General features: G+C 52.9%; 2 protein-coding genes across 6 annotated transcripts; both read right to left on the reverse strand.

Annotated features, from left to right (window-relative positions):
• Nucleotides 1–5987: 5987 nt before the first annotated feature.
• TXN2 (thioredoxin 2) lies at nt 5988–14609 on the reverse strand. 3 transcript variants are annotated; one of them, XM_054222899.1, is made up of 4 exons: nt 14536–14609; nt 13563–13798; nt 11819–11942; nt 5988–6714 (listed from the first exon to the last, which is right to left on the reverse strand). In XM_054222899.1, the coding sequence occupies exons 2-4, from the start codon at nt 13796–13798 to the stop codon at nt 6598–6600; spliced, it is 477 nt and encodes a 158-aa protein (XP_054078874.1). In that variant the 5' UTR covers nt 14536–14609; the 3' UTR covers nt 5988–6597. The 3 variants fall into 3 exon arrangements, with proteins under 3 accessions (XP_054078874.1, XP_054078888.1, XP_054078879.1); XM_054222913.1 differs by having other exon boundaries at nt 14565–14602; XM_054222904.1 differs by having other exon boundaries at nt 14511–14586.
• A 1199-nt stretch (nt 14610–15808) lies between these two features.
• FOXRED2 (FAD dependent oxidoreductase domain containing 2) lies at nt 15809–25374 on the reverse strand. Of its 3 annotated transcripts, none has more exons than XM_054188003.1 (9): nt 25356–25374; nt 24136–24679; nt 22263–22514; nt 21458–21727; nt 20586–20752; nt 19763–19928; nt 19014–19255; nt 17992–18162; nt 15809–17245 (listed from the first exon to the last, which is right to left on the reverse strand). In XM_054188003.1, the coding sequence occupies exons 2-9, from the start codon at nt 24657–24659 to the stop codon at nt 16980–16982; spliced, it is 2058 nt and encodes a 685-aa protein (XP_054043978.1). In that variant the 5' UTR covers nt 24660–24679; nt 25356–25374; the 3' UTR covers nt 15809–16979. The 3 variants fall into 3 exon arrangements, with proteins under 3 accessions (XP_054043978.1, XP_054043979.1, XP_054043980.1); XM_054188004.1 differs by lacking the exon at nt 25356–25374 and adding an exon at nt 25243–25292; XM_054188005.1 differs by lacking the exon at nt 25356–25374 and adding an exon at nt 25189–25284.
• Nucleotides 25375–25421: the final 47 nt, after the last annotated feature.

Genomic DNA, 25421 nt, shown 5'->3' on the forward strand with positions numbered 1-25421 from the left:
AGCTAAGCTGAAGGATCAGCCCCTTGAGAACAAACCCAGCGAGCGAGAAAGAAGAACGCGAGGGTTTTGTCTGGTGGCTTCCTGCCAAAAACTGGCACGGCTGTAAACACCAGCGCAGAACAATAAGATCTCCTGTCCCAGCAGCTGCTAAAGCCATCACCTGGGGAGCTTCCTGCAATCAGCCAGTGGAAGGACACAAAGGAGCTGCCACATGCCTTCCTGCAATTTGTCATATGGCTGATCTCTGCTCTGCTCGGTCCCTGCCATCCTCCCTTCCCCCAGAGCCGCCTGTCTCACGCTCCGACAAGAGGATGTGGTTACAAAGACCAACCTCTGGTGAGGAGCAGGCTCATAGTTCAGCCTTGCTTCTCCAAGCAGCATGAAGTGCTTTTCTTTATGACTTCTGAGTCATCCAATATCCTCCCCGCAGACAGTTCCCCAAGGCTGGTTCTGCAGACAGTGTGTGGACTTCCCCCGTACCTGGATCCGGGTGGCCCCGAGAGACCCGCAGCGCTCCGCAGGTCCTCTCTCTGCCTGCCACGCGTTGCGGCTCCAGGGCTCACGGTGCCCAAAGAGCTGGCACGATGCTGCCGCTGGCTTCTTTTTCAGGCCACCGCGCCTTTCCAAGGCGTTAATCTCTGGGCCTGAACGCTGCCATGCTGGATCTCTCCTCACGGGTGAGTATTTTTAGAAAGTTTGAGCTCAGACTATGCAGTCACTCCTGAGCTATGCCAGAACGAAAAGAAAACAACCACTTTTGCCTAAACAATACCGGCACGGAACAAAAAAGCCATTGCAAATGGGGTTTTTCAGCATCACTCAAAACTAGCCGAGCTTTGAAACACGAAACTTGCAGCCAAAAAAAAAAAAAAGAAAAAAAAAAAGAAAAAAAGGTTCCTAGTGAACAGAAAGGGCTTTGACAATTTACTTAAAGAGCCAGATTAAAGCAAAACGATGTTATATAAATACCGGCGGGCGTGCCGGAGCTTGCGTGCAGTGCGGTGCTCCATCTGTGTCGCAGCCAGGCCCAGGGCACTGGTTACCTGCTGGCTGCAGTTGAAGCCACCTGCGGGGAAAGGAGCTGTGCCATCCCTGCGCCCAGGGCTACCAGCCCCACGGGGAAGCTTTATTGCCTCGTGATGGAGCAAGAAAGCAACCTCAGGGGATGCAGCTCCTCACTGTCCCCGAGGCGCTGAAGCCACTTACGTAGAGCCGGCTGGGACAAGCTGCATGGGACTGGCGTGGAGTTGCAGCCACACAGGTGGCCCGGAGGTCACTGTCTCGTCTCTGGAAAGCACCGAAATCTCTGGTGTGTTTTGTACTCTCCGGACAACTTGAAGCGGATGTTTCTGAGGACTCTCGCTGCAAAAATTTCCTGGTTTTCGGTATTGCTCAACCACTCGTCCGCTCATAGGAGCAGTGGAGCCAGGGTGCCTTCAGCAGCAGGGGGATGAGTGGCGTGTGCTGAGGAAGGGTACCAGGAGCTCAGCTTTCCCCAAGTGGGAGAGCAAGCAGGCTGGCTCCCGTCCTCTTCCGTCAGCAGCCACAGCTGCCGGGGACAGCTGTGAGCCCCAGAAGCTCCTGGCACCCTCCACAACAGAGAACAAGAGTATGCGAATGGATAAACACGCATATATATGTGCAGGGACATGGGACATTATTTCACAGAAGCTGCAGGCCATGGAGAAAACCCAGTCAATTTTAATGCATTTTTATTTTGACTATTTGGATTATCAGGGCTAGGAAATCGATGCAGGCAGGCGGGAGGTTGGGTGCTGCCCTATTGCCCACAGCTGCCAGCTCTCCTCCACCCACAGGGCATGAGCGGCTCCAGCATATTCCTCTGGCTTCTCCTCGCAGGACACTTACCCCAGTCAGGATTTTCCCTTTTCAGATCAGTTTGAAGACCTCCATCTGCTCTTGACTCTCCCAAAGGCATCTTTCCTACCCCTCTGGACTGTGTTATTAAGCTCTGTCTCAGGCCACATGAATGGCACCAAGTGCCTTCCCCTCCCTCTTATCAAGACCCCCAAGCTCATAGCCCTATTGCCTCCTCTGTTTAAAACACCAGCCCTGTCTTGCCATATCCGTGCTCCCAGGCTCGTGCTGGTTGAGCCCTAGTTGGAGGTGCAGGTGGTTCCTTCAGACAGTGGAGAGTGCATGGAGCTGGGTTGAGATCCAGGGGCTGTGGCTGCACAGAGCAGCAAGGTGTCACCAATCAAACCAACACGAGTACTTCTTGTATCGCCTGGACGCGTTCCTGTGCAACCTGCTCTAGGTGACCCTGCTCTGGCATGGGGGGTTGGACTAGATGATCTCCAGAGGTCCCTTCCAACCCCTACCATTCTGTGATTCTGTGACCTAGCTCCTCATCTCATTGCCCAGCAGGGACCTCTTGCCCCCAGGAAGGCAGCCACAGGGCTTCTCCTCCCTTTATCCCCGCTGGGATGCAGGGTGACACATTTTCAAGCTCTCCCCGGAGGTCTCCAGTTTCTACCCATTTGGCTCCTCTGGGTGTAAGAAACGCGGGGTTTCCCCTGCTGCTCCTGCCTCCATCCTTCCCCGGATGGTAGAATGCACGTTGAGGATAAAAAGCAACCAGGCACGGCTCAGCGCAGCAGCCCAGCCTGCGGCTACCACTCTCGCCGGGAACTGCAGCCTCTGTTTTTTGCCTGGGAAAGGTTTTAAGAGGGAGAGAACTGCTGAAGTGACAAGTGGAGAGGCAGAGAAACCATGCAGCTGCACCCCATGTCCTTGAGAAGAGCTGCAGGAAGGCACCCGTGTGTGGCGATGGACTTGAGCCTGGGTGGGTTGCAGGGGCAGGTATCGAGGACAGGACGGTATAACAGGTGACCTAGTTTTGTTTTGCTCTAGAAGTCAAGCCTACAATAATTTTATCTTTTTATTGCTTAGGTATTGCAGTCGTACAAGCTGTTCTTTAACTTCTGCAGGAAGCAGAAACTCACAGCGAGCACTTAACGCAATTCAGCAAAGCTTTTGAATGACGCTGAGCTTAACATTGCTGCTAAGAGCCTTGCCGGGTTGGAGAATTAAATTGCCGATTCTGTCTGAATCCTGTAATTAGTTGAAAAAAACTGTGGGGGGAAAAAAAAAAGCTTAAAGTGATGAATAAACTGTTAGGGCAGCAGGCCCTGCCTAGGGCAGCATTAGTGGCGTCCGTTTCCCTGTTGACATGGAACTAGTCTTTGTTTTGTTCTTTGGACAAGAGGAATCATATAATATGTTGATAAAACAAAGGATTTACTGTCAATGCTGGGTGGCCGAGCTGCTGAGGCCAGACCTGATTGGAGCCAAAACGTGGCTAAAACTGTCCCCTTCAGAGCCACAGGGGACCACATATACACAACCCCCTGTGCGCTGCAAACCAGGCAGCCTGAATTTTCCATCCTCTACCAGCGCTTGAAGCTGCTCTGGGCATAGCACCCCGAGCAGAGACGGCAGCGCAGCTCTCCCTCCTCGCAGGCATTCGCCATGGCACAGAATCACAGAATGGCAGGGGTTGGAAGGGACCTCTGGAGATCATCCAGTCCAACCCCCTGCCAGAGCAGGGTCACCTAGAGCAGGTTGCACAGGAACGCGTCCAGGCAGGTTTTGAATATCTCCAGAGACAGAGACTCCACCACCTCTCTGGGCAGCCTGTTCCAGTGCTCTGGCACCCTCTGCACGGAGCAGGTGGAGGTTAAGATGGAGTTTAGTGGGCAGGCACAAACATCTTGGGGAAAGGAGCAGCTGCGTTAGGGCTTGATGCAAGCGTAAAGCCAACAAAAACAAATGGAAAACCTCCACTTGCCTGGGACTGGGTGGCCTTGGACAATATGGTGAGGATGGAGCACCGCGCCTGATTTTTTAAGGGGGATCTTGTCATTGAGTTCAGAATGTACCTGGGGAGGGAGAAGTGGGTTTAGCTCAGCTTTGCTTCCCTTGGGAAGGCACCGAGTGCTGTGTCCTCTTAAAATAGCAACCAGCAGCATTAGAAGCTGAGAAAATTGCTGTAACGCGGGCAGGCTTGGGTGGGAGAGAGCAAATCCTTAACAGATCAGAGGAGCATTCGGTGTGTTTAACTCCAAAAGGGAAGGCCACCTGCATCCTTGCTGGAGTGAACAGAAACGTTTTCCCAGCTGACATAGAAAAAGCAGCTACTGCTGAAGAATTACCTATTTCTTCAGCTGTGTTCTTTCGGGAAAGACCAACATCACATTCAGGTGGCATGAAAATTTCTGCGCAACCCCTCTTTTAACTGCTACATAAAGACACTGCTGGTAGTGCTTCCCACTTGCAGCTCCTCTGTTATTAACAGCAGCTGCGGGAATCCCTGAAGCCTCTCCTGGCAGTCGGCAAACAGGGAGCTGAATTCAAATCCTGCCACAGAAAACATCCTTGAGCTTTGAGTCCTGTCACTGTGCAAAGTGCTTGGGGAATCTCAAGGTGCCCCCAAGCCCCTTCTTCTCTCCACCCATTATGCTGTTTCTGAAGGATTTCCACAGGGCACCATGTAATGTGGGTCTTCACCATTTGTCTCATAGAAACAGCTGTGGCTTCATATAATGCACCCTAAAGTGTGCGGGCACTTTAATAGCTGAATGGCACCTTAGCTCCACTTTTCCTTAGAAGGAAGTGATAAAATAGCTAATTTATACTGTCCCTTAATTACACAATGCAAAGTCACTGTGTTTTTTCCTGTTCTGTAGGATGGTGAAGCATGAAAGTTGACTATTGTCGGGTACGTGACGCTGTTCCCCTACTTTTCCTGCACATGCAGGAAAATGGACACAGTCTTTACTAGAAGTGTTTACAGAGCAGGAACACCAGAACTGCAGGGCAAATTGCCCAGCCTGAAACATGAGCAGGACACGAGCAGCATAGCTTCTGCGGTCTCCCACATAAAATAAAATGCCATTTTTTTTACCAATTGTAACTGACCAACGGTTCTTTATCAAATTACATCCAAGTGACATCACCTCTAGCAGCCTGGCGGTGCTGAGATCAGCCCAGCCTGGCCGGGGAGGTACCCTTCTCAGGGGACCAGCACCACCTTATGCTGTTGCCCAGGCCCTGGGGTGATGGAAGCTGGTGGGAGCAGCAATGCCTGCAGCACTTGCAGTTGCAGCGGGACACGCAGGACTCGCACCACCACTCCCCTGCTCCTTCAAAGCTCATAAATCGTTATTGCAAAGGTGCAGAAAAAAAAAATAAATTGCCTCGCCGCTCGTAACAACCCATGCCAGGGAGGTGAAATGGAGCAAATCCAAAGCAGAGTTAAGAGTGATTGAAGGACGCAGAAGCTGAGAAGGAAAAGAAAAAAAAAGGCAGCTTGTACATGGTTATTAAGCACTTACAATGTTCTCATGCAGCTTAGATAAGCAAACTGGAATTAAGCATTACAGTAGGCATCAGCCCTGTGCTGTGCTCTGCCTACAAGCGCACGGGGAGGCTGGGAGCACTTAGAAGCCAGGTTGACTGGAAACAGGTGTATATAGGGAGGAGGAGGAAGAGAGGGGAAGGGCTGAAGGCTGCTCATGATAGGAGCATGCAACTGCCTCCCTTAGTCTAAAGGTCAGGGCAATTAAAGTCAAAAGACTGCCTTTTGGCAGGGCTCACCTGTGTGAGCAGATTTAATCATTCACGCGAGGGAGAGGGAGGCTCTCAGGCTCCTCAGGCAGCAAAGGAGTGAGAAAAGCATGGTGCGGGGGGAGCGAGCACAGCTCAGGTTCCTTATGCGCAACAAGCTGCTGTTCCTCTGTGCACAAGTCCTTCTTCCAGTGTCCCGGATCCAGCAGCACCCAAAGCAGGTCTTAGAAGCAGCACTGAAGGCCCCGTGAAAGTAATCCACTTGTTTCTTTTTCGGCACGTTACCTTTCAGTAGGGATCAAGTTGTAAGCTGCGCTCTCCCAGCCCATCCGTAGAAACCAGCCGCTGTGCTGCTGATACTCCCTCTCACCTCTCTGCACAGACAAGGGACTTCCCTGTGATTTCTGAGAATCAAGTTTTATTCTCCAGCTAGACAGCAGTGACCAATAAAGTTCTCTTTATTACAGACCTACAAAGGGAGACCCATAAAATACTTCTATTTTTCGCTTATAAAATTATGATGGGAGCTGTACCTGTCTCAGCCGCACAAGGACAGAGGGACAGGTTTCACAGACAAGGCAGAGACATTCTCAGCCTTAAACAAACCCACCCAGGGCAGGTATGTACCCATGTCTTGCAGGGAGCAGCTGCCCTCTGCTCTGTGCTATCAGATGCTAGGCAAAGAGAAAAACATTCCTCCTCTTAACTCAGCAGCAGCTCCGCACGTCAGCTCTTTGCTGATAAACACAGGCTCCTAATTCCAGCTGCATTCCCCATTTTGAGAATAAGCAGCCCCATTCCTCAGCACGCTTTACAACTACTGCTGCTCAAGAGAAGGGGGAGTGGAGGGAAGGGTTACAACACTGTCCGTTTCAAAAAAACCCCAAACCAGAAAAAAAAAAACCCGGGTCACACAAGGCAGGCAGTTCACGTGCCCCTCAGCTCTCCCAGGCAAGGAATGCGCAACGTGGACGTGTCCAGAGGCAGAGGTACAGCCACCCTTTTACTTCAGGCTCCGATGAGTTTCTTCAGGAATGCCTCCAGCTGATCCTCGTCCTTTATCCCCACAAACTTATCCACAACATCTCCATTCTTCATAGCCAGCACGGTTGGCACTGCTGACACCTGGGGGCAAGAGAAACAGGGAGACAGAGGTGAGCGGAGGCTGTGGGGAGCCCAGCTGCACCCAGGCCCCAAACGGAGCTCTAGAGAAGAAGTGGCTACAGGGGAGTTGAGCATACACTGCTCAAGGGTAGCACGTCCGCTTGCAAAACACAAGCCAGCCAACCTCCATGTTCCTCCTTTCCCTGGGGCCTCATCTCTGCGCTGACATACATTGCCCTGCTTAAGTCAAGGCTGAGCAGCTTTTCTGGTTTAAGACAGACCCAAAATTTTAAAGACAAACCCAAAGCTAATATTAAAAAAAAAAAAAAAAAAGGTAAAGCATTTTCCCCCTCTCCAGTACAAATTCCTCTTCTCCTTCCCTTTTGTCCTATGATAAGCAAACAAACACAGTCTTTTATCAGGACACCTCTCACACATGACGACCTTTGGACATTTTATGGCCAGGGTGGTATGAGACTGGACCCGTGTTCTTCTCCAGACAGGACTGGAGCTGGAGGAGGGTCCCCCCCATCACTGCAAAGGCAGATTTCCAGCTCCATCCTATCCTACCACGGTAATGACAACCCCCTCCAACACATCTTTCCTTTTCTGCTCTTGTTTTCAGTGGTTTTGCTGTCTGTCCACTGCAGATCCCTGACGATTAAGCAAGGAGCGAAAGAGTCCCTCTGACCAGAGCCAGCAGGCAGCTGTGCTGCCCTGGGTGCTGTTTTTTTTTAGCTCAGAACAAAGTTTTCTGGGAATTATCCAAGAAAACAGCAGTGGAACTGACAATGCTCCCCAGGGACTTGCCGGCTGACTGTTGACAGAAGAGACCCTGGGGACATGATGGAGAGAAGGAACAATCAGAGCTTGGAGAGCTGCAGCAGGGGAGAGATCTGGTCGTGCTTCTGACCCCACAGCTTCAGCGCCCTTATCTCTGCAAAGCCTCCCCCTACTGAAACACGTCCTGTCCTCGCCTGCTGCCTCCCCGCCAGCCTATGGGGCCTTCCCGCGTGCGTTGCCAGCGAGGATTTGCAAACCCTTTCCTGGGAAACCCGCCAGAAGGCTGGCTTTTCTCCCATCGGGAGCCTGAGATGAAAGGGACAGACTGTGCTTCCCTTCCCACCCGGCCCCGGCCGGCCAGTCCGACACGGCTCCCCGCAGTCTGTCTGTCCTCCAAGGCTTGTGCAGTCTCATCTGAAGGGATGGGAGCGCCGGGGCTGCTGCAACGCACGATCTTCAGCTCCTCCTAGTGACTGGCAGGAGCAGATCCGGAGGGCTTGGGCCCCAGTGCTGGCAATGGTGCCACCAACATGCTCTCTTGTGATTTCAGGGATGAGAAAGGATGGTATCAGCATGGCACTCAACTCATCTCTCCCTCCTTGAGAAGGGCAAAGCTCTGCTGAACCTCCCTCTGGTTAGCAGAGTGGGTTAATAACAAGCAGAGTTACTCCATCTCCATCCAAAAAAACCAGTGTGCCCAACCAGCAACAGCAAGCGCCAGGCCATTATGGGCCACGTGAGGAAAGGGCGACTCTTCAAAGCACTGCAGAGGAGCAGATAAAACCAAGTTACAGGGCACTACATGCTGACCAGCGCACCCGCGAGCTTCATGCAGCCCCAATCCCTCCATCTCCTCCCCTTTTCACGGTGGTGAGCAAACCCCAAGAATGGGTGGCAGGTCCAGGGCTGGCGCTGAAGAGCTGGGTGAGAACCAGGGGCACTGAGCAACTTGCCTCTGCCCAGAAAACACCATGCTTTTGACAGCTTCCTTCCTGCTAGCTGCAGCAAGGGCGGCCCATTAACGGAGCACATACTTTGTTTTGCTGCTTGAGAAGCCATGGGAATTTCTAGAAGGCAAAGTTAGAGGGTCTTTTTCCCTGCCCCCCCCCCTCTTTATTTTGGGTCCCATCTGCACTGAACCTAAACAAACCCTCCTCCTCCCTCAAAAGCATTTCTACAGAAAAAGGCAGGCTGCTTTTGATCAGCGCTGACCACACAGATAAATAAATAAACAAATGTGTCCATCCAGGCTATTCCTGGCTGCACCCATACCGAGGAAAATCTCTCCCATCTGAAATTGGGGCTTTTATACAAGGTTGGCTGACACAGAACGGAGCAGGGGGAAGGACTTCATGCAGGCATCGGAATGAGGCGTAACACAGGACTGAGCTCCGCTGTTGAACGACCATCCCTGTATCCAGCAGCTCTCCAGGGCTGCCCACCCGCAGCAGCTGGAGAAGGAGCTGCCCTTTCCCAGTGGCCATACGCGTGGGCAATGGGACAAGGCAAGAGATGAATCTAAAGAATTTTAGAAGACGGCAGATTAAACAAAAGTATTCCTTCTCCCTTTCCGCTCTCAGGGCAAGAGGTCAGGAGCGGGCTGGAGCAGCGGCGAAAGGCCACAACCAGAGATGAAAGGTGTTAGATAAAAGGCAGAATCTCCAGAGAAAGAACTTTTGTGTTGGGCACAACCGGACGGGGAAAGGGCGCTGGGGACATTTCCAGTTGCAGGAAACACATCCCCACTTCGTGCTATGCTGGGCGGGCCGGGAGCCAAGGGCAGACGGCAGCGGTGTGAAGGAATGCGCCGGCATTCCTCAGCTCTTCCAGGGGGGTCTCTTTCCCCCTTGCCCTGCCTCCCCCCACACCAAGGAGGCTGCTGAAGAGGATGTTGTGCAATCCAGCGGCAAGCATGCGTGGGCAGGGGAATAAACATGGGTGGAAGGAGACTTCCTGGCATCTAGTGGAAGAATTGTGGAGGGGGTGGCACGGACGCCAAAAACCCCTGAAACAAAAACTTCCTCAGCCTGCAGCCATCTGATCCCCGGTGGAATGGCTTTAAAAAAAACAAACTCTCCTGATCCCTCCCAAATATCACCTTTGCTTTTCCTGGTCTCTCCCAAAAACTGCCTTTGGTCCCTCTTTGATCTTGACTTGGTGTCTTCCCATCAACCCTTATGCTCACATCTCCTTAAGGGGCAACTTCCCAGAAGACTAAGCAAAACCAAATGCATGCTCAGCACAGGAACCAAACTTCTGCCTTGAAAAGGATGCCCCAAACTATGTAGATCAAAGCAAAAATTCCTCCTTTATCCCTACTCATTTGCAGCTATCCTACTCACAGACACCGCCTAGGGATGGAGTTTTAGCCACGGGGATAAAGGTCAAGAGCAGACAGACACATCACCCCCAAAGCACAGGATGCAGCAGTGATTCCCCAGGCTCTCCTGCAAAACAAAAACTTCATCATGTTTATAGATAAGGCTCCAGAATTAATTGCTAGAAGCCGGCCCTTGCCTGCATCCTCAGTCTTGCCTGCAACCATGCCACAAGAGCTGCAAGACAGGCAGACCCTGTAGACAAATGCATGTACGCAGCAGGCCGTGCAGCTGCTCGCTCACCATCCGGTGGAAAAGCACATGCAGCGTGTCATCGAACCTGCACAACTCGGGAACTTTCAGCCTCTTTTTAAAGACCTTTCTTCACATGCACACACTGTTTGCCATTTTCCAGTCATCTGAGATTATCCTCTTGTAATCCCTGCTAATTCGATCTACTGAAAGGCTTGGAACAATACAAGAGTTAAGCTAATAATCATAGAATCAAAGAATCATAGAATGGGTTGGGTTGGGAGGGACTTTAAAGATCCTCTAGGTTCCAATGCCCCCGCCATGGGCAGGGACATCTTCCACTAGACCAGGTTACTCAAAAATAATAATCTCTATTTTCTTCTCCTTAGTGTGGGTGCTACCAGCACCTTACCTGCATCTATTAGGATTTATGCACTTTCTGATTGCCACAGAAACAACCTCACCCTCTTCAACTTCTTCTCACCAGCACCCTCAAGCTATGTAGCCTTTGGGCTTGCAACACACAGCCCTGCTCACGAGCCAGCAGCCACCCTCCTTGGCCCAGGGCGTGCCTGCCACCACGCCACCAGCAAGGAGAGCACCAGAGGCCCTCATGCTCAGCTTGTGGAAGCTGCAAGTCATGTTTGTGGGCACCAGCTGGGTGGACACGCCACCACAGCACAGGCAGAAAGGTCTCCTTGGGAAAGAGTGGGAGGGAACAAGCTGTTTCCACTTCCTTCTCCTTCCGGCTCGGCAGGGTGTGGGAACAGCATAGAGTGTCTCCTCCAGGCTCAACAAAATGACAGCTTGCTCAGGAGATGGTTCACAGGAGTTTGCTGGGCAACTTAAGGAGCTTCCTGTGCTAGCCTCCACCCTGGGAGCAGGACTTCATCTGTAGGGGGGGAGCAGCTCCATCTGCGATGACACACAAGTGAAAATTAAGCACTTTCTTCCCTGTAAAACGCAGCAGCAGGATGCCCTGACTCTGTAGACCATGGTGGTGTTTACAAGGAGAGACAGCAAGGGTGGGCGCAGTTGTCAGAGAAATATTTGCGTTTCTTAAACTACCTAATCACTGACACAGGGAAAAGATAAATAAATCACATAAACCAAGGCCATGGCCTTCTCCAGTCACTCTGCTTCTTCCTGGGAGCAAGGCAGCACAGGGAACACACACAACGGGTGTGTAAAACACTAGCACAGGCACCAAGGTCCGTGCTGGCCCCAGGAGGACACACGCTCCTATGTGTGTTCTCCGACCTGGCTTCTACCTGTCCAAACAAAGCCCATGGTGTCTCCCTGTGCTCTGGCTTAAGAACCGGACATTATCACCCACAAAGAAATTCTGAATGAGGAAGGGAAAGAGGACAGGCTGGCTGCACGAAGAACCACATTCAAGAGCAGAACAGACTGGGGCTTGTTACTTCACGTTCCTGCCCTGCACCTGAGCAGCCCATGCACGCAGTAAAACGCCACGTATGCTGCAGGCTCCTCAAGGGCAGACAAGCATTTACATTGACAAATGCCTGCAAGGCTTAGATGACACGTTTCTGCAGAATTAGAGGTGGGGATGCTGAACACAATCAGAAGAGTTGGAGGAGAGCCAAGCAGCGAAATCCACCTACTAATGAGTGACCCGAGGGATCAGGAGCCTGTAGGCACGGGGCTTCCCCTCCCCACCAACATTGCTCCCATGCAGGCACACCTCTCCCCAGGGAGGGACCTTCTTTGCACTCACAGTAAAGGAAAGCCCTCGCTTGTCTGGCTCCTACCTCGTATTCAATAGCAAGGTCTGTGTGATCATCAATGTCCACTTTGGCCATCAGAACCTTCCCCTCCTGCTTGGCCACCATCTTCTCTAACCTGGGGCCTAGGATCTTGCAGGGGCCACACCACCTGTTGGAGAAAGAAGAGAGGGGACTTTAGAGGGGGCAAGTGCAGCAGCAGCTGTGGAAGTTCTTGCTGGTACGCCAGTGCCTTTACCACCATCACCATTCCATTTGAGAGACAGCCTGGAAACACCGTTCTTGAACCACAGCTTAGAAAAATGTATCTCTTTCAAAGAAGCTGTGAAGGGTTTTTTTTCTCTGTGTGTGTGTGGTGGGGGATACTGAAAGAGGAGGTCACCATTCAGCATTTGTGGTGCTTTTGATGTCATTTCTATCACACCGCAGTCTGCTCTGCTAGCGTTGGTGGTCCTTCTGCCCACTCTTCTCAGCCATTCACCCCTACCCTTTGCGCCCTTGCTGGTGGGTACGCACAGAGCTGTGACCTTGCTGACTGCAAAGCTGCCCTAGAACAAGTGCCACTGACGGGTGCAGAGGTCACAGCCCACACTCAAATTGGTTTACGCCAATCATAAGGCTATAGACTCACAGACTTCCCCTCTGCACGCATTGCAGGGTTTACAGATACTCCCCTTTAGCTGCAAAACTCACAGAGGCATCACATCTGTTCAAAGAGAGATGACCAATTCCAAATGCAGGTGCAGCAACAGCAGAGTTTGCGAGACCCTGTAGAGAGAAAACACTCCCGGCATCCACTAACCGCACCAGTTAGGATGCCACGAATGTACTCAGTTCAATGAAAACAGGAGTTAAAACTCTATGTGCCCTTTTCTTTTAAAATTGAAGCTCTGCTAAACTTTGATCCCCCTCAGCCTCCCTCTGTATCAGGTTTCAGGCTTTCAATTATTTGTCCTCTCCTCCCTGGATGATCCAAGTTAACATTCATTTGGGTTTGTCAGTTTGGTCTATTTAGAGTAGAAGTTTTCAGGCTGTTCCATACTCTGTTTGCCCAGAATCAGCCACAACAGGCTCACAGGACAGCACTGCGGGACTATGAAAATACTTGAGAAAACAAAGATAATCAGTATCGTTAATCCAGCAGATAACATCTAGGAATATTTTTACTGGCAAGAGGATGACAACATTTTTATTGATGACAAATGTTGCCATTAGTATCACATGGCTGTTATTAATACATAGAGGCATTCACTGTCAAGAGCCCAGCCTCAAGAGCACGCAGCGTAAGAAAACTGGAAAGACACAACGTGACGGTGCAGGGGTATACCAAGTGCAGTGTTCTTCCATGGCTATTAATATAATTTAGTGCTTGTAAGAGGACATTTAATCCATGAAGCTAAAAAAGGGAGATATCAGAGCTTTTTCTTGATGTCTCTTTTGCAGGATGATGCAACGCCGGGGCCAGGGCGACACCCAAGTACTTGGGAGGCGTAGCTACACCACCTCCTGGCACTTTTGTTTTTACACTCCTGCAGTGTGTAGCTACACCCACAGCAGTGAAACCTCTATGGATTATGCCTTAGGGGGAGAAGCACTTTTTAACACCACACGCTGAGGCAGGGCGGTTGACAACTCTGCAGCTCAGGAAGCCCTTGGGCATACCCATGTCCCCAGTGCGCCTGGAGCGCCACCATGTCAGGAAAGCAGCAGGGAAACACCTGCATGTGTGACAGCAGTGAGGGCACAAGAGCCATTGGTGGGGGGGACTTACTGTGCATGGAAGTCCACCACGACAGGTTTGGGGTTGTTCACTACCCGGTCCTGGAAGTCACTGCCATCCTGCACATTGAAGGTGCTCCTGCAGCTTGCTGAGGTGCCAAAGGCTTTGCCATGAGGTACCAGGGGGGCACGCGGTGCCAGGGGGCCAGAGAGCATCCGCTGCCCCTGCAGGGGCAGTGTCCTGATGGTGAGGGACAGCAGCCGCTGGAGCACCAGCCTTTGGGCCATCTGTGGGGAGAAGAGGAGGTATGCCATGTGGGTGCACCCCACAGCCAATCCCACTGCAGCAGTGCCCCACTCAGAGTCCCCTTGGCAGGGCAGCCCCCAAGCCAGGAGGTGCCCTAAGCAGAAAAATATGGGGCACTGCACTGGAGCACTTACTCCCCTTATGCCCAGCCCTTGACACCCCACTACAGCCCCATCCCCACAGCCGTGGGGTCCCACCTGCCATGAGGCCCTCCAGCTACAGACCCCAGCTTCCTCCCCATTTCCATGGGGCAGGGTCCCCCACCCTAAGCAGAGGGTCAACCCGTTTCCCCTTTGCCCAGAGCAAGGCCCTCCCCCCTGGCCTATTCCTTCCCACCCCACAGGGCAGGGCCCCCAGCCGCGGGATCCCCGCTCCCCTGGGACCACGGGGCACAGCTCCTTCAGCCACAGGACCCCAGCAGCTCCCACCAGTGGAACGACAGGGGCCCCCGGCCATAGGGTTCCCCCCTCAGCCCCCCAACCCAGTCGGGAACGACACCCCCCTACAAGCCACGGTGGCCCCACTGCCCCTTAGGGCAGGACCCCCCCAGCCACGGGGGCCCGACTCCCCTCCGCAGCCCCACAGGGCAGGACCGCATCTCCAGAGGGTTCCCGCTCCCCCAGGACCGTGCGGAAGGTCCCCCCCAGCCACGGGACACCCCAAGCCCGCAGGGATTCGTTTCCCCACACACACCGGAGCTGCAAACCCCCACCCGCACCTTCCCGGGCCCGGAGGTGACCCACTCACAACAACACTTCCGCTTAGCGCCCCGCCCACCCGCGCGCTGATTGGCCATCTCCGCAGGAAGGCTGCGAACAACGCACCGGCCACCCTCCCCTTCAGCCGATTGGTCGCCGCCCCTAAGCGCCGATCTCTGACTGGGCGTCTCGGCCGTCCTTCAAGCCGCTACCCACTGGCCTGTAGGGGGCCGGCGTGCTGTGTCACGTGGGGCGAGCCCCGCGCGCTGATTGGCGGCGGCACCCGAGCGCGGCGTGGGCGCCGCTCCGTCCCGCTGGCCCGTGACTGCCGCCGGCGGGTCGGCGCTGGGCCCAGAGCAGTCCCCCCTTTAAGCCCCGCTGGAAGGACGCAGCCCCGCAACCCCTCGGCCGGGGCAGGGCACCAGGCTCAACCCGCACACCCCGCTCCCACGCGTGACTACAAAATGGCGTGGGTTAACCCCTTCCTTTTCCCCCGCGGTGGCTGTCACCGCAACGCCCGGCTGAAAACGGTTCGGAGGGGGCGCTCCCGCCACATGCCAGTTTCGAGGGGCCCAGCAGGAGTGGAGCTGGAAGGGCGACGCTGGCCCAGCCACACAGGGAGGGACCGGAATCTGATCCACGGGAAGCAAGCGGCAGGATCTGGGATTAAAGTGGCCAGGTCCCACCCTGGGAGACGCAGAGTCAGTGGGCGAGAATCTGGGAGAATCGCACTTTATGGCAGCCTGTGGATCCCATGTGGGAAGTTGAGGCTGGAAGAGGAAACACCTGGAGAACGTGCACAGGTGACACCTGGAGAACATGTGCGGGTGTAGGTACAACAGGACCACACTCGATGCCAGTGCATACAGGGAACAGTGAAAGGGGCTCTTAGCGATGGCCAGTCAACCCCATTTGCTCACAGGCCCTTTTCCTCCCCTGGACAATCCCCAAATAAAAAGCCCATGGTGGCAAGGACCTAGGGAGTAGCGGCACCAGCCCAACAACTCCAGGCCCCGAGAGCCATTCCCAGACTGCCTTGGAGCCAGGGCAATGGGATGTAAAGCCCATGGAAGGATGCTGATCGACACCAACTGAGAAGGTGACTGTTTCCCCTTTCCGGCTGCGTGAGAACACTTAAGCTCTTCCAGCAGGAGCAGCAGCATCCCCAGCATCACCCAGTATTCCTGAAGAGGAGGAAGAATTCATTTGTCATCTCCTTCACCTCCTCTGCTCCCCAGCCTCTCCCAGCCTGAAGCAGAGGTGGGGCAGGAACTGCAGCTTTACAGAAAGAGCAGCTGAATGCAGAGGATTGGGGGAGTTTCGCGTACCTGTAGGTACAGCCTCCCCCTGTATCTGGGCTATCGGGAAGCCCAGGTGCAGGGGGGTCTATTCCTCCATGCGTGGAAGTAAAAGCCAGTTCCCCTTCACCCCTCCTCTACTTCCTAGAAATCACAGGGACATGGTAAGGTCGAGCTCAAAAACTGCTCGTGGTTTCCCACTCCAGGGCTGTGGAAGGAGCCCGCCGGGAGGTGACAGACAATGGCAGGCATCTGTGGGAGGGAACAGGCAAACGCAGGCAGACTCCCAGTCACTGCCGGCAAGATCTCAAGGTGACATGAGGGGAATAAAAGAAAGAGGAGAAAAAGCATTTTAACAACGTCAAAGTCTACCCGAAACTTTCTTGATGGGACATAGTGCAAACAGGAGAAATATTGGTCATGCTTTATAAAAGACAGGGGCAGACGTTTCAGGCTGCTTGGTGTGGGAGAAGGAAAACATGAGGACAGCGGAGCTGAGCTCCGTGTAAGTCTTTTGTGTCCCGGGTGCTCCATTCCCATTCTGCAGAGGGAAGGGTCTCTTGTAGTGCTTTCCAGAAAGTGACAAATTATCCAACATACATGGTAACTAAAAAAAAAAGACCACCCCTTTCCATTCAAGCTACGCAACTGCCCTAACTCAAATGCAGGGGAACTACCCGGAAGTCCGCCTGGAGTACTGCTTCAGGATTCGGTGCACAAACAAATCTTCAATTATTGGCAGCGTACGGCACCCAGGGACCAGAGAGCCAGCACCACCTGCCACAGGGTGCGAGCGGGTCACCTCAGAAGAGGGACGTGATGTTTTAAGTTTCCCAGGCGTTCCTGCACTCTCTCTTCTTTGACCCCCAGACGTTGCTGCAGATACCGATCTGAGATAAACTAAACACCGTCTTCAGGAAACTCTGAACTCTGCAAGGACAATGCAGGAGCCTCAGCATCACTGGATTCTGGCCCCTTGCTTATCCTTCGGAGCACATTGGTCCTCTTTGTAACAGCAAGATCCGAGCAGGTCTTTGGCAACTCATGGTCAGTGAAAGGCATGGGGATGGACAAGGTGCACGGGAAAGGGCAGAATCCTGCTGTGGATCTCTGTTACAATATTGTCACAACAGCACCGATGGGTTTCAGCGTGGAGCGAGAAAGGTTTAAAGTTCATCCTTGGCATTAACAAGATGCTGCAGCGGACGGACTGGTATCACGTGGTCTTTCAGCAGCTGGTCCTGCGACCCTTCGCGGCTGTCAGGCGTTTTGTCACCTGAGAAATCCCTCGGAGTGTAATCCTCCAGCAGACCAGCTTCTACCGCGTGGCGCCGGAGCCCCTCGCTCCCCAGGAGCCCTTGCATTCCAACATACCCCTGCTGACAGAAGGGAGGCAGCTTCTGACGCGTGAAGGCAAAGAAGAAACAGGACTCTGCGGGGAAAGGGATAAAAAAAAATAATATAAAAATCAGACTCAGCAGAGAGCAACTCCTGTGAACTTTTGAGGACTCATTCAGAACAAAAGGCAGAGAGGATGAGGGAAGATGACTGGAGTTTCCCAGCCAGCACCCTGCCCTGGATGGCAGCTGGGTAATCGACTCAATACTGCAGAGCTCAGGAGATGCAGGGTGGGATCTCCAGTCTGCACTCAGAGGAAAAGGCACTGGATTTGAGCTTGCAGCCCTCTGGCATCTTCTTCGTACCACAGGACTGCTTCCCTCCGTGTGCCACATTGCGTTCCTGCAGGAGGTTCCCAGACCAGTCTTCAGACCAGCTCTCGCATCCCAGCATTCCCATTTCCCATGGGAAAGTAATCCCATCATTAGTACATGAAAAGAGACCTGGTACGCAATGGCACAAACGAACATTTGGAAAATGGAAGGAAAGCTGCAGGTAGAAAAGGGATTGAACCAAACCTCACAGACCTCTACCTCAATCCATGTGTGCCTAGGGCGGTCTTTTTCCGGTGGTGAGCAAGAGCAAAGGCTGTTTGGGAACATACACACAGCACCAGCACTTTTTACCATCTGGGGTGCGTATCAAAGAGGTGTGACTGACAGTGAGATCACCAGCTCGCCACAGGGAGATCTCGGCTATTTGCAGAAGAGATCGCTCCTGTCGTGCGTCCCTTGCATTCCCCCTCCTCCTCCTGACACCTCAACTCTGCACTCCAATTACCTGCAAAGAAATTGCGCAGGTCAGTGCTGAGGCAGTTCTCCAAAAACCGCCTCAGTGGCAGGATGTGAGCGTTTGGGGCCGTCCAGTCTGTCAGAAAGTCCTCCACAATATGATGGACGGCATCTGGGCGGGGGAGAGGCCAGTCTGGGGGCCGAAGTTTCATCTCACGCTCTGCCAAGAGAACATGAAGGGAATCTCTCAGAATTAAAATGGCATTAAAAAGACCTTGGGGAGTGGAAAGCAGCTATGACAGCTGTTCCAGCTTTTGTCCTGACCTTTTTAATCCCTACCTTACTTTCATTTGCAATCCCCTCTGCTAGCTTTGTCCTCAACAGCCCTGCCACTGCACAGCTGCCCCTTGCCCCTGCCTGCGGTACTTCCTGTCATTTCACTCCCGTTCCCCCTGGGCAGGGACTGCCAGACAGGCCGAGCTGTGTTCAAGCTTTAATGCTGCTACCCATCACACTTCTTTCTGTGCAAGGCAGGCTGGACCCTGACCCTTGGTTTCTGGAGATGGAAGATTTAGCACACTCATTTCCCAAGGAAATCTGTTCTGACCATATCTGTTTGACAGATGTGTAACACTCATCTTCAAACCCTTGCCTTTGGCTGCCTCTATCACTGTGTGACCCCTCAGACCCAGGCAGGCCACAGAGTTTTCTTTTGGCAGCAACACTGCGCAGCCCAGCCTCATCTGCCAGGACTCTGCAAAATACATGCAGGGTGCCAGCCACAGGGGAAAAAAAAGTTCCTCTTTTTCGGAATGGGGAAGTTCCCAGCACACCTGTTTGTTTCTTGTTCTCAAGTGTGAGGTCTTTGGTACAACCCCCCCACCCCATATTGGTCTGACTGATGGACACTTCTTGCCAACTCCCAGGTGCCCTAAAGGATGGGCATGAAGGAAGTTAAGGAGAAGGGTGTGCAGTGCTTTCAGGTTACCCTGCTCTTGGGTCTGAATTATCTTCAGCCCTCTCCATTTTGCTCATATCAGATAATTAGCAGAGAGAGACAGGAAAGCTTACCTGTTGGGAGGTGTTTGTAATAGTAAATAACAGGGTGCAAAAAGTTGGACTGCCAGGCATGCTGTGCCTCTCCCACAGCTCGGTTGTAGTAGAAGACATCCTTGTCAGCCCCAGAGAAATTCCTCCCATACTCCATGATGATGACAAACAGCCCATTGGGAGCCCTTCTCCCTGTCTGCGTTTCCAGCTCGGCCAGGACTCCAACTGGGTATTCTTCCAGGTATTCAAATGCTGTGGCATTCCTATGAATTGCAACCACAACCGTCAGACTTTTCCACCAGAGAAAAGCCAAGACCCCCTCAGCCGATCGAGGTTAAGGCCAAAGAGCCATCAGATAGTAATTCTTTTTTAGTCACTACAGATCTGGGGTGGACTTGACACGGAGCTTATGAAGGCTGCAGATACTGTTACAAGACTCCATTATTTTCCTGGACTATGGGATTCCTCTCTACATTAGCACTGCTCAAGGAAAGCTTTTCCCTGGGGACAGCGAAAGGGTACTACACCTCTGAACCTAGCACGAAGGTCTGGACCATTTCAGCCCTCTAAAAGAGAACTAATTGGTGGAATTGGGCATAGTGGCACCAGTCGCACCAGCGGTATAGGTTGTGAGGTGGCTGCCTACATGATGGTAACATCCTTCAGCAGCAACGGAGCAATTTGTGTGGTCGCACCACAGGAAGCGATGGTAAAGAAAAAGGAATGAAACTGTAGAGTGCAGTGCTGGGAATAATTACTCACTCACTCACTCTCTCAGCAGTATGATGTCAGCCAGGACACTGAACATCTGGTAGAGGCCCGAGGCCTCGTTCACCCGCTTGATGATGGAATTGGTCAGCTGTGTAATAGGGTAGACTGTGGATGGCCAGGGGACACCATGGTGACGATTTTCCAATAGGCGGTGGACTGCACGAGCTAAGACATTGAGAGAAACAAAGACAGCTTATTTAAAAATCCAAGCTTATGCTTTTAAGAAATTCAATCGCTCTGCTGTGACACGCACAGATTCTGGCAGGACACAATAAATAAGCTTTAGAGCTCATCTGTGCTCAGGATCTCCCACCCCAATCGCTGGTAACTGCAGTGGAGATGCCCTCTGAAAGCTGATGTGATGCTAAGTGGTTGGTGAGGGGGCAGGGGATCCTCGGGGGTATTTCATTACTTCTGAGCAGTCCTTTAATTATAAGGATAGGCACACACATATAAAGATGGAAATTCTCTCTACTGCCCAAAGCCGCTGTGTTTTAACTCCACAGCGCAGACCTCTCACCCACAGCCTGTCACGGGGCAGAGCATCTGGCAGGCAGAAATCTATTGTGTTACATAAATAAGAGACAATGGGCAAGAGAGACAGAAGACAAAACAAAGACAGACAACTAAAAACTTCAGATATGATCCCGAGTCACTTCTCCTCTACTTCAGACAACACAGCTGCAGCTTGGCTGTATTTTGTCCTTCTTACTGCCAGCACAAGACTAAGGGTGATCTCTTTCCAGCAGCAAGCTATGAATTGTTCTTTCGAAGGGAGGAACAATTCCCACCTCTGCCCTTTCTGTACACCCCAGTACTCACTTGTATACCGGAATCCATGGATAAAGCCCCCAGCAGATTTCCTGAAGTCAACAGAGTGACTAGCAGTGCCAAGAATAAAAAGCCCCCGGGTGCCTCTGGACTCATAACTAGGTTTGATCTGAGGATACTTCTTGTTATTCCCTTTTCCAGGCATCAGTCTAAGGGATCTGATGTGCAAACAAGAAGAGCAGGCTGTCAGGAAGGGTGGGGGTGGAAAAATGAAACGGGTTTCTGATACGGCACACATTATATTGCAGTCACTGCAAGACACTGCTTCATGCCCCAACTGCCTTTAGTAGGATTTACTACTCCAATGAGGATCTTCCGGAAGCCTATGAGCATCTAGGCCTGAGCCACTGATAGTGAATTCTGGAAGACAGTGAAGTTAGCAGTATCATTTTCAACTGCAGGATGTACTAGGAGAGAAACCAAGGCGGAATGATGGTTGCATCCTCAAGGAAAAAAAGTAGAAAAAAACCTTTCTGTAGTGATCGACACCTATACCATTCTCCTTTGAAAAAAAAAAAACCCAAACCATAAAACATTGCTAGCCCTCTGGATGTGATCTGGCAGGTCAGGATGTTAAGTTCTAAAGGCACAAGTTTTTTTGTGTCATGCAGGTCCCAACACTGCCATTTGCTCAGCCCTGTAGCCCGTCAGTCAGAGGGCAGTGGCACACACATTCCCACTGAGACACGGCCGTAGCTGCAGGGTAAACAACGGACTGTGCAGCACCAGGTAGCTCAGAGCATGCAGAGGTCCAGACAATGCTGCCAGGAGAGGACCTACCTGTCCCTTTCCTCCCTAGTCAGGCCCTTCTTAGTCTCTCGCTCTAAACACCTGCTTCAGTACAGATCCTGGTTCTCCCTCACCTGTTGTAGATAGAGAAGTCAAACTTCCAGCCCAGGCAGCGGATAACACGGTCATAAGGCGCACGGGTGGCAAAATTATCCAGTTCGTCCTGCGGGAGGGTGATGGAGTCGATGCCTGCGCTAGTGTTCCTGTTCTCCAGGTAGAACCTGAGCGTGATGTGCAGCTTCCCTTTCTTGTCCTTGACGATAGCCAGATCTTCCAGGTCGCCTTCCAGAAGCCCATCCAGAGATTTCAACTGGTAGGTGTCCAGTAGGCCATTGTTAATTGCTCTACGAAAAAAAGGAGAACCTAAGAAGGGTGCAGAGGTGGGATCCATGGTTCTAGCAGAGAGGTGGGATCCATGGTTCTGTCTCAGCTGCTGAAAATAGGACACCTTTACAAGGCATCCCATGCTCCCCTTCAGTGCAAAGGTTATCCCGAGAGCCTCAGGGCTCATGTGAACAGCACAGGTAACATAGCCTCGCTGCTCTTGCAGGATACAGTTAACCTCTCCTCAGCTCTCCTCTGACTGGCAAGCAAGGGAACAACTTGGGACCCAGCACTTTTTAATGATTCAGTTTCCAAGGGGACATTTTCCTATTTCGCACAGACCCTGAAGAGCTCTCATCAAGATCCTGTGTTCAGCAGCTGCAACCTGGACTGCTTTAAACCAAGGACCTAAAGATAGAAGGCACCACGTTTCCTCTGCGACCCGCAGGAGCACAGCACCTCCTGTGCCAGCCCAATCTGTCGCCTGGGCAAGAAGTGCTTCTCCTTGGTCCTACTCCGGCTGTGTTAGAAAGAGGAAGAGGAGTGGTTTCCTACCTCAGATCCCCAACGTAGTGGGTGGCCCATGAGAGGCGCACGCGGGACCGGCTCACCATGTGGATGAAATTTGTGACGCCCAGAATGTTCTCCGCCGTCTCAAAGGCCGAGTTCCCTCGGCCCAAGATCAACACGGTTTGGCCAGCAAAATCCTCTGGGTTGATGGACACAGTCTCGTAACCCTCGACGTATTCTGAGCCAGGGAAGTTTACCACATTGGGGACCCACGTCCCAGTGGCAACCAACAAAGAGCTGCAAAAAGAGGGATAGCATTAGGGAATGCAGGAACTACAGGAAGGGGGCCACTGCTCCATCTCATCACTCGTCCCGCCTCCCACTGTGGAAGATGGCTGTGATGTGCCCACTCCAGCCATGCCGGATCAGCTGTACAGGTCGTGGGTTTGACAGAAACCTCTCCCCAGCTTCACCTAATGGCCTGCTCCCATCTTCCCTATACTCAGGCCAATGAAAATGAATAGGAACATCATTACATAGAGCAAAAGTCAGTGCGGATGCTGTACATATAAGCTCCACTTGTTTCATAAGTCTCCCTCAGTTTGTGAGTGTGTGAGTGCTGCTCATATGTACTCACTGACAACACATATTATAATACCAAAGTGTTTCACAGGTTGATTATATCCTGCATAAAAAAATTACGTTAATGTAAAATTTGCATTGCCTTTTAATACAGCGGAACAAAAGTTATTTTTAAGAGGGAGAGAAAATGGTTTCAAGATTTTAAAATGTAACTCTTAAGCATAAAAACATGTTACCAACAACACTAATTGTTAACACTAAAATTAAATACAATAATCTTTTTATATCTCTCCATAAGAACTTTAACTTGAATCTTAGGGAAATTTTTGTGACTTAGGCAGAAACACCAGGCAGCCAAGTCTAGCGGCACTGTCTGCCGTCAAAGCCGTGCTCATGCAGTTCCTGAGAGCAAGTCACTCACAGTGTGTGGGTGTTTGGGATTGCCTTCTGTCCCCTTTGAGCTTGCCAGCCAGCGCACCTCCAAGTGACAGCCAGTGTGACCTGCTGTCGTAGAACTAAGGTTCTCAGGAGAGGTGAGAAATACACTCCATATGTTCACATGAGTAACTTCTAGATGTTTTTTAGGAATGTAGCTTAGTGGCGGTACAGATACACACGCATAAGTATGACAAGGGGAAGGGGAATTCAGGGACCAGTAGCTTTGAGGGTTACTTCTCACAGTCGGCTCCCTCCACTGCAACACCTCCACTTTCTCCAGCAACCCCCTGCCAGCTCTGTGCTAACCCAGGGCTTCAGTTGGCTGGGACACACATACTTTTAAATACTGGTTCTTCTAAGCACATGTAGACTACCAGAGATGAGGTGTTGCTGCACTGACTCACCCGAGTTTGTAGTAAAGGCAGCAGTGGCTACAAGAAGTATGGCTGAGTTATTTTTTCACAGAGAGCAATTATCTAGTGATAAAACGAAAGTGATTTGAAGCGTACCTATCAAGGATGGAACCTGCAGTGATGGGAATTGCAGCCAGTTTGTGCCTGCCCTGCCAGGTCCTCAGCTGTCCAAGGCATAATGTTGCTTATGAAAGGGAACACCTTCTCAGGAGCAGTTATTCCACCCACCTGCTGATCCCCACAAAACGTTTCCCCCATGACAGTGGTTAAGGCTCTAAGAGGCTGTCAAATCTCCATCCTTGGAGATACTCATGCCTCAAAAGGGCAAGGCTCTGAGCAGCCTGACGTCCCTGGCCCTGCTTTGGGCAGGGGGCTTGGACAAAATGTCCTTTATAGTTTTCTTCCAGCCTAATTTATTCTGCAATTTTGTCACTTCAAAGATGTCTGTGGAGAGCGGTGCGGCTAGCCCCGGGTCTGCCCATTACCTGCACTTGTAGTTCTGCCTGTCCTGGTCTGTCAGAAGGAAATAGTGGCCATTCCAGGCCTGCTCATCCCTCTCCAACGTCACGTGGATAATGGCTGTGTTGTATTGAACCTGCAGCTTCAGCAGAGAAGCAAAGTCCTCCAAGTAATGCACCATCGCGTCGGCGTTGGGGAAAAAGTCACGGGAGTAGTGTCGGAAAAGCAGCCGGCGGTCGTGGCTGAGGAGCGAGTTCCAGTCGTGGCGGAGGTTGAACTCGCTGTTGGATTTGCCCGTGTACTGCTTGTTGATGCTGATGAGCTTGCGGTGGCGAGGGTAGAGGGCAAAGAAGCTGCCAGGAGCGTGGCTCCGCTCGAAGACGATGTAATCCCGGCCAGCTTGCTGGAGGAAATAGGCCACCTGCAAGCCTGAGGGGCCGGCCCCGATGACGCAGTAGTCATGGTAGAGAAAAGCAGCACCGCTTGCCGCACACAGGCTGCCAGCGTACAAGGCCAGACTCAGGAGTGTCCCACAGACCGCTGGGGCCATGGTGGGGCCAGGAGCTGCCCCTGCAGGGGAGAGGACCAGGGAGGCGTCACCCAGGGGGCCCCCTGAAAGACACACTCAGCCTGGCCTGGCCTGGCCAGCCCAGACCCGGCCGCCATGATGGCACCGCCACCCCTCGGGGCCCGAAGCCGAGGCGGGGGTGTTGGGGTGGGGCCCCGCTCCCTGCCAGCCAATAGTGACGAGAGTCCCAGGTCCTCCAGCCAATGGGGACATAGGGCCCCCAGCCAATAGCAGGCAGGGTGTGACCAGCGGGCGAGAAGGCAGGGCAGCACCTGCGGGCTAATGGCCGCGTGCCCCGCGCAACGCCTCCGCGCCCCGACAGCCAATGGGAAAGGGAGGCGCAAGACCATCAGCCAATGGGAGACGGGGTGCCCCGCGCTGCCCTCGCTCCCCCGCCAATAGGGACCGGTCCTGGCCCTGATGCCTTCCCCCCCCCCCGCCCCTCCCCCGCCCAATGGCGCCCGAGGCGTGGCCGCCACTCGCGAGGCGCCGCACTAGGCACGCGGCGCACCTGGCGCGTGGGGCCGCCGCCGTCCCGCCGCACCCGTCCCGCCAACCGCCGCACCTGCACCATGGAGCTCGCGCCGCGCCGCGCCTCCCGCGCCGCTGGGGGAGGGGGCGGGGCCACCCGCCGGGGGAGGGGGGGGGAAGGGGTGGGTGAGGGGGAGGCGCGCGCACCGCGCCCAGCCGCTGCTACCCTGCGTCACGTGACGCCGCCGCCGCTGCTGCTTCCCGCCGCCAGCG

This window comes from Rissa tridactyla, chromosome 1 (assembly GCF_028500815.1).
Source record: "Rissa tridactyla isolate bRisTri1 chromosome 1, bRisTri1.patW.cur.20221130, whole genome shotgun sequence".
In the NCBI taxonomy this organism is placed as follows: domain Eukaryota; kingdom Metazoa; phylum Chordata; class Aves; order Charadriiformes; family Laridae; genus Rissa; species Rissa tridactyla.